At 37.9% G+C, this 9,194-nt stretch overlaps 1 protein-coding gene across 4 annotated transcripts in view; it reads right to left on the bottom strand.

Annotated features, from left to right (window-relative positions):
* The window catches only part of R3hcc1l (R3H domain and coiled-coil containing 1 like), a 72,615-nt gene that overhangs the window by 27,113 nt on the left and 36,308 nt on the right, over positions 1-9,194 (bottom strand). For 3 of the 4 annotated variants that reach the window (XR_003843173.1, XM_021204745.2, XM_029534703.1), the window contains exon 2: positions 875-2,661. Coding sequence is in view for 3 of the 4 variants with exons in the window: in XM_021204745.2 (XP_021060404.1) it covers positions 875-2,647 (1,773 nt within the window). In the remaining variant the exon portion in view is untranslated. The remainder of the gene's footprint in view (positions 1-874; positions 2,662-9,194) is intronic. The other variant, XM_029534688.1, reaches the window with a different exon arrangement.

Here is a 9,194-nt window from a genome sequence, read left to right as displayed (position 1 = left end):
TCCCAGCAACCACATGGTGGCTCACAACCATCTGTAATGGGATCTGATGCCCTCTTCTGGTGTGTCTAAAGACAGCTACAGTGTACTTACATATAATAAATAAATAAATCTTTAAAAAAAAAACAACAAAAACATACAAACAAATAAACACATTTCTCCAGTCTAGACCAAGGTCATATGAACCCACAATAAGAAATGAAAGAGAAAGTGGTTCTCTATTTAAAAACAGTGGTCCTAATTTGTAATAAAGAATTTAAACAGCAGAGAGAATAAATGTTAAAATATGCCTTCAAGTCACACATTCTGTATTTATGAACTCTGACTAGTCAACGCATCGTTATTCACTTACAGTTCCTTACACAGACTCATTTAGTAAGCTTAAGTCAGTATCAACTCCTTAGAAAATAGCCATATTCATTCATTTCCTTCTCTACTTCCTTCTATAGTTTTCAACAATATTCCAAAATTCACTAAAAAATAAGAACAAACAGTTAAGTTATAAATTACTTCCTTCCCCAAATGGCTAATGTAAAAATATGTTGTCAACACAGAAAAATATTTCAAGGTTCCTGGTCTGTATTTCCTCAATGAGCAGCCAGAATCCATTAAATTCATATTTAATCTATTCAATGTAACACCTCTTAGGACTTAGCAATTACAGATACGGCAGGATTATATATATATTTTAACTTTTCCATATCTATCAGTCTTTTCTCAATGTATAATCCTATCAGGCTATTACCATTAATAAGAACTCTTAAATTTAATATGAGAAACTGAATGAATATATACAATGTCGATCAGAAATACTTTCAAATCTAGACTCTCTAATGTATAAATGGTCTAAATATCAAGTAATTTCAAGTGAGCATACCTCTTGTAGAAGACATGGAGCTACACAATCACCATCATCATTAAACATAGATTCCCAGCTTTCCTCCACAGCAATACTTCCTTGTATGTGAGAAGTGTCTGTTGTTTTTAGATCTACAGATGTTTCCACAGATGAATCAGAAAATGATATGCCACACACTACACTCTCTGAGTCATCTTCCTCTTTTGTTTTAAACTCTTCAGCAGTTTTTAGGTCGTGCAAGGCCTCTGTCATCTCAGTAGTATCCAGATCACTGCCCAAGGCACTCTCCAAAGGTACATCTGACGCATGTGACATCCTCAGTTCAGAGTCCAGACGAGTGGTACTATTGCTATCAGCAGTCGTCTTTATGGGTAAAGAGGAAGCACAATCTGGCACACTTTCTATCAACTTTCCTGTTGACTCTGTAAAACCAGACGCAATACTCTCAGCATAAAGATCTGAGCAAGCATTTAGGCTGCTAATGTTCTCAGAGTCGTTCTCACGCTTAGCTGTATCAAGTGGGGCTACATCTGCATTCATTTCTATATAATCTGAGAAATTTCTCATGTTGCCACTACTTTCACCAGATTCTCCAACTGCAACTGTACAAGAGCTGCCTTCAGTTATAGGGTCACAAACTGTACCTGCAATGTCCACTATACATGCCTTGCTGGTACTGTCACATACATTCCTAAATCCATCATCTGTGTCTATTTCATGCACAAGGACCGCTGTATCAGAAGGTTCAGACTTTACACATAACCCATCAGCAGAGCTGTCACTCTCACAATCTCTAGTCACCATTGGATCAATAGTGCTATTTGTCCTCTCTAATTTGCTGACTACAGCCATTTTAAGAGGAACGTTAACCACAGTTTCAAGAATGGAATCTACACCTTTTTGACCCAAGACAGACTCTGTACTGTTGACTGTACCCTCACTCTCAACTTCAAAGTCTTCAAAAGTTGAATCAACATGTTCATCTGGACCTCCAGGAACAGAAACCGCAGAGATGTTCCCAGGACTGTGCTTTGACATTCCATCTGATGTTTCCATATTGGATGGTGCAGTTTCAGAATCAGAACCTAGTGTTACTGGCATAGCCATACCGTCTGGTTTCAGCAGAGCGGTAACAACTTGAGGAAATTGGGAGACTAGCTCCGGAACTTTGGCCTCAGTTACAATGCTGCTTTCCAAATTTCTATTTACAAAAGTTTCCCCACTGAAATCACAGAGTTCCACATTCTGGAATGGTCTGTTTGAAACCTGAGCAGCACTGACTTCTGAGGACGACTGAGATGGAGACAACCCCCAGTGTCCTGTCACTCCTGCAGTCTGAACTTCCAAACAGTCCACCTCCTTTGGTTTAAGAAGTCTTTGTAAAGGTACACTAGACGTAATCCCAGCATCAGGAGCTCGGCACTGATGTTCTTGGGACGAGGCTTCTATGGACTCTTCAGTTCCTTTCTTAGAGCAAGCCTTCTCTTTATTCTTTTTTTGTGGGCACCCGTCTTTCCTTACTTTTGATGAACATCTCTTTCCTTCCCTACAGTCAATATCCCTTCTATCAGAATGACCTGCACGTAGTCTTTGGGACTCGGGTTTACTTGCAGAGATCTTCTGGGGAAGACAACCTTCTTTTTGATCTTTTGACACAAAGGCAGAAGGCCCATGACCTTCCTCCTGGTCACCTGGCTTGAGGAGAGCTGTTCCCCTTCGAGCTTTAGGAACATAGAGTGCCATGTCAGGCCTTTTGGTTCGAACTCTACATCTCTCTGCTTCTTGCTGCATGGCACCACTTTGATCTGAAAGAAAATGAAAGAGTTAATAATAAAAGACAAAAAAAAATTCAAAGAATGAATTTTTAAGTATTTTAATCTGTTCTTTGTTTGTCAGCAATCACTGACTTAAAAAACTTAACATAAAATACTTAATCCATTCAGGCATGTCAATAAGGAGAATAAATTCCCAAAACTCATAAGAGAGATACATCTGGGCCTCTCCTCTTCTATGAAATGCTTTATTAGTTTTTATTTAGTTAAGTGTATGTGTGTGTTTATGCATATAAGCCACTGTGCCATGTGAGATCAGAGGACACTTGGACAGGAATTGGTTCTCTCCTGTATCACATGACTCCTGGGACTGAAACTCAGACTGCCAAGCTTGGCTGGCTCCTTTACTTGCTGAGCCACCTAGCCAAACTCCCTTTGCTATTTTGAACTCTTTATATCTAGCCTAATACACAGATTTTCCTTTATTCTGTTTGTGGAAGAATATGATTTTGTAAAATGTATTAATTTGTGTGTATACCTGTGTGCACACACATGAACATCACAGTGTGCATGTGTATACCTGTGTGCACACACATGAACATCACAGTGTGCATGTGTATATCTGTGTGTACACACATGAACATCACAGTGTGCATGTGTATATCTGTGTGTACACACATGAACATCACAGTGTGCATGTGTATATCTGTGTGCACACACATGAACATCACAGTGTACATGTGGAGGTCAGAGTTGGTTCTTTCCTTCTATGATGTGGGTTCTGGGGACTGAATTCAGGCTGTCAGTTTTGGCAAAAAGCACCTTTACCATCATTTTGCTGGTGTAAGAATATGATTTTAATAGTAAGCCAGATTTCAGAAAGGTTTAAGTTTTCACTTGAAGGGATGCAATTAACACAGTGTGTCTCAATTTCAATAGATAAAGCACCTTCTGGTTAGATGTGGGCAGATGTGGATCAAGGAACGGAAATAATAATGATGAGTAAATGTGAATATAAAAAGAGGGGACTGAAAGGACAGTATGGACTTACATCCCCACAGCCTTTCAAATTTAACATACTTTATATGACAGCCAGATACACACAATAAGCAAAAAAGTATCAAAAAAAGTTCAGCTGACATAAACTGATGGAATTAATAAAGATCAAAAATGATAAAATTATAACTCATCATGTCTAGAGTCTGAAGTGAAACACTAAGGACAACATGAAGGCAGCAGACAATAAATACAGCTGTTTGAGGAAAAACAAAAAAACAAACAAGCAAAACTAATACAACATTTACTTCTGTAAAATCTACCCAAAGAATTATCTGAAGGTTTCTATTTCAGCTACAAGGTCAAGAAAATGTGATAAAGTTTTAAAAAGCCACATGTTCTTAGCATGGGGGTGGGGTGGGGAGGGATGCCATACTGTGTGAGACTAGTAGAACTAACTGAAGGATGTTTCTTATCCAAAGGGGTTTAAACAAAGCATCATAGCTGATTTATGGCACCTTCCAATCTCTGAACAGTAAATATTTTTATTTTTACTGTAGATAATTTCAAGCTACCAATATGATATCACTGGACACAGATTTGAGGGAAATTTGTAAAGGCATATACTAGTCTTTCAACCTGGGACCAGCTGCTCTATAGAAAAGACAACATTTTTCTTCCACATTCTGTATATCTATGTTTCTCCAGAATCAATTGACAGAAATTAAAGGAAGCAACAGTTTTAACGCAATGTAAGAAAAAAACAAAGTAAAGCAAAACAAAACTCCACATTTCCAGATTTTTTTCAATGCTATCATCAGGTAACAACCACATTTCCAATAAAAACTAAATACATCTAGATGACTGACATACACTAGAGAAAGCAATTCTATTTATAACAAACATTTAAGCATCTTTTAAAATCATATTACTATCTTTAATCTGTAACTAGACTATTAACCTCCCCAAATTATATACTTTAAAATTGTATGCTGTAGTGGTTTCCAAAGCAACCCCCTTTCCTTAATGATCATATATCATAATACTGTTTTTAAAATCAGAATAGCAGCATAATAAACTTATATTGTCTATTTCCTACCCAAATGCTAAATTCAATTGGGTCATAACAAGCAGTGTGTTGGTAAATTACCAACAAGCCCAACAAGTGTATGTCAGAGTGTTGTTGTTTATATCAATGATGTCCACAGTAAGTGACTCCTTTGCTCAAGTGGATAACAACTTTGAATAATGGAAGAGTGTATCTTCATTTTTTAAGCTATTCACAATATAGTAGCTAAAGACATGACACATTTACATTAGTAGTATTTTCATCGTTGTTAGTCTAGCCAATCAATAAGTAATCAAGCCCTGATTTATGGCACCTGCCAATCTCTGTACAGTAAATATTTTTATTTTTACCATGGATAATTTCAAGCTACCAATATGATATCATTGGACACAGATTTGGGGAAATTTGTAAAGGAATATACTAGTCTTTCAACTACAGAGCTGTGACATCCACAGCACAGATCATAATGAAAGTCATTAAGTAGTTGTTACCTTTTAGAAATTCAATGGATTTAATAGTAACCCTATGTGCCATACTTCATAGCAATGGCTATTTCAAAATACAAAAATCCTAAAATTCCAATGTTTAGCTCCTGGCCAAGTAGAAGCTACTCCAACACAGAACTCACTGAGGTTATTTCGGAGTAAGTTACAGACCAAACCAGGAGGAGTATCATCATCTTGTGGGCTTTCAAGTATGTCAATTTACTATAAAGCATTCTCAAATTTTCATGAACTTCTTTTGGAACTGTAGGCATGACAGTCCTTTAACAATGGAAGTATGGGGACCTGCCATATACAATTTAAAGAAAAATGTATCTTGGATTAAAAAAGTTCCCGCCCTGGGTCCTAGGGAGATGACCCAGACAGTGAAGTACTACTTGCCATACAAACAAGAGGATCTGAGTTCAAACTGAACTCATGACGATAAAGAAAAAAGCTCTGACTCATGGCCTGCAACCTCAGGGACAAGGAAGCAGACAGAAGGAGCCCAGCCAGTCTAGCAAAACAACAAGCTCAAGGAAAAGTGAGACCCTGTGTGAACTGTAAAGAGGAGAGCCGCAGACACCTGAGGTCCACCACACACAAGCCCACACACGTGTACACACTAACTTCCCATGCAGAAGAAATCACAGCATCTGGTTTCTTCACTCAGCTCTTCCCTATACAGCTTAACTTATTTAAAAATTTTTTTTAAAATGTTGAAAGGGCTTTTACTAACTTATTAAAGAAAAGAATTAGTTATTCTGCATTTTGCAGCTTATTTATTCCAGAAAGACTATCAATATGCAATCCTGTTCAAAATTACATTTTCTAACCGGGATAAGAAGTCAGACTCCTTTATCATAGAGAGCAGCCATTTACTAAAATATATCTTTGAAACAATTCAGGCTAAATCAGTTTCTCTGTACCTTCTGTGCCTTGGGACTACAATTAGTTTAGCACCTTTCCAACTGCCTCTACTGCTTTAAAGTGTTGGGGGGGAGGGGAAGAGTCTCAATGTTTATTTCAGGTTGGCCTATATAGCCTAGACTGTCCTTGAACTTGAAATCCTGCCTCAACCTCTCAAATGCTGGAATTACAAGCATGTGCCAGCCACCATGTCTTCTTGTATTAACTAGAGGTAAGTTACACTAGTTAGAAACAGTACAGTGGTGTTCAGTATCCTTTACTCCTAATTCACCTGCTGTCTGCCGTTACCTTCTCTCCACAAGTGCTTTATCCCTCACAACCACACATGTCCCTTCTCCTTCCCTCCCTCCCCAGGGCTGGTTTTTCCCCCCTGAACCATTTGAGCCCATTTAGCTAAATTTGATGGTTTTAATCTGATCCAATTTTTATGAGACAGTATTTACTACTCATGTCACAGTACTTTTCTGAAAAAAAAAAAAAACAAAAAAACAAAAAAAAAAAAACAAAAATGTATCTTGGCTAAAAACACGTGCTAAGATTTTGTAAGTTAAAAATCACAGCTGCTGTGGTTGGTCAATACAGAAAATTTCCACCTGAAAAACATTTTCTAAGTTTTCCAAAAATCAAATAAAAGATTATTAACTTATCAAATACTCCATTAGTAAAAAAAAAAAAAAAAAAAAAAAAAAGGGCATGCCTCCCAAAGTTATATGATCCCTTCACTAGAAAATCCCAGAACTGAGATGCAACAATTAATACAATCAGGTGTCCTTTCCTTTCCTTTCCTTTCCTTTCCTTTCCTTTCCTTTCCTTTCCTTTCCTTTCCTTTCCATCCTTTCTTTCTTTAAAAAAAAAAAAAATGTCCAATTTCTTTGAAAAGGAAGCAAGGCACAATTAATTCTCTTGTTAATAAACAAAAATATGAGGTTGAGAGAAGAAAACATTCTTAATTAAAGTGTTTTGGCAGTAGATTTATTTCATATGTATTTTCTATTTTCTGAAGACAAAGTTTCATTAAATTTGTTAATATGTTTTAGATACCATAGTGAGTTCTGACTCTAGCATCCTCTTAATTCTACAAAAGAAAAGGAAACCTAAAGCGGCATATTTACATACAGGGTACCTAACAGAGGACAATTCCTATACATTACAATGCCAGTGTTGCCTTGAACACAAGACTCAAGGTGGACAGAGCAGACAAGAGACAAGACACATGAGCACAGTTCTCAGCAGTCCACATCATTTGGGATTCATTTTACAATAGTGGCGGCACTTCAAAACACTGGAAAAAGAAGAACATTCTCTGCCTATTTTCTTGGCTTGCCTTTTCTGTATATTCAAGTGAAATTTGTCTATGGGCTATCAAGGTTACTGTATAACATAGGTTAAAATGTGTTATTTACTAGCTGGGTTTAGTGTTCCTAGAAAATTTGGTAGACCTCATCCGTAGCTGTCAGGGAATAATTTTGAGTAGACATATTTAAAATAATTCTTTTATAATGGCAAAGTTCTGTTTGAGTCTCTCTTCTTGATTCTGTTTGGCAAATAGATTATGCTTAGTGGTATTGGAATGGAGTCTAGGAGCACACCCGTGATAGGTAAGCGCTTTATCACTGACTGTACAATGACTAAAACATCCAAAATAAAAATGAATAGATTTACGGTATAGTACCTGTGTTGCATCCTCTAATTTCTCTGTAGCCTTTGTTCTGAATACATAACGTGCACACTCTGCACCAAATACACCATTATGCCATATGATACTACTGCAAGTTATGTCTTCTGTCCTCATAGGAACAATGCCTTAAGTGCAGAAAACAAAAGTTTTAATTTTCCTATTTTCATTCTTCAATATGTACCAAATTATGGTATCTTTGTACTATGTTAGAATGTTTTATTTAAAAAATGGTTGAGTACTTTAATGTCATTAAAAAAAAAATCACTGAATGAATTTTCTCTTGGGAATCATAAAAGAATGTCCAACAATTTCTGAAAACCTAAAACATACTTGTTATTTAGTACTATGTGTTTATGTAAAGTGGAAGTCTCAGCACTATTAGTCCCTATAGGGATAGGCTTACAGGGGTGAGTGCTTAGGCACCAGGGAGTGGTACTATCTGAAAGGATTAGGAGGTGTGGCCTTGTTGGAGGAAGAGAGAGAGAGAGAGAGAGAGAGAGAGAGAGAGAGAGAGAGAGAGAGAGAGAGAGAGAGAGAACACACACACACACACACACACACACACACACACACACGCACGCAGGATGAGGGGTGGGGGTAGGGAGTGGGGGGCGGGAGTTGGGGTTTCAAAAGCCCAATTCAGTCCCATGGTCTCTCCTCCTGCTGCCTGTGGATCCGGATGTAGAACTCTGAGCTCCATGTCTGCCTGCATGCTGCCACACTCCCTGCCATGGTAACCTCTGAACCAGTAAGCAAGCCCCAGTTATAAGCTTTCTTTTATAAGAGTTGCCTTGTTCACAGTGTTTCTTCACAGCAATGGAACAGTAACTAAGACACCTGTCAGTGATAAAAATAAAATAGTAATTTTTGAGTAACACTGAAGATGCACGTCTCCTGGAATATCAAATATCCAGCCAAGATTTAATTACTGAAAAGATCTTTAAGCTTACACCTATTTATTTCCTGGTGTATGGGAGGAGGCACTTGTTTGCTCCAGTGCCCATGCAGAGGTCAGAGGACTACTTGCAGGAACTGATTCTCTCCCACCCTGAGGGTCTCAAGAATTGAATGTGAGACATCAATCAAGCTTGGTTGCAGTCACTTTTACTTGCTAAACCCAACCTCTCTGAGTCAGAAGAGTTAGCTCTTTATGGTAAAATAAGTAAGCATATTTATATTTGTATGCAAATTTGTTTTGCCTTTAATTGTAGGACCCCGAAGGGAGGAACTCCCTCGGGTCCGGAACTCCCTCAGGTCCCTAGAATCGCGAAATAAAAGCCTTGCTGCAAAACACATGAGGTCCGTTATTGGCGGGGGGTAGGGGCTATGTTTATATGTTGTAATCAAAAACAGCTCCACTTTTGTTGGGCTTAAAGTGGGTAGCGGGGGGGGGGGGGGGGGCGGATCCAAC

Source organism: Mus pahari, chromosome 1 (assembly GCF_900095145.1).
Source record: "Mus pahari chromosome 1, PAHARI_EIJ_v1.1, whole genome shotgun sequence".
NCBI classification, from domain to species: domain Eukaryota; kingdom Metazoa; phylum Chordata; class Mammalia; order Rodentia; family Muridae; genus Mus; species Mus pahari.
This window is presented reverse-complemented; position numbering and strand designations above follow the sequence as displayed.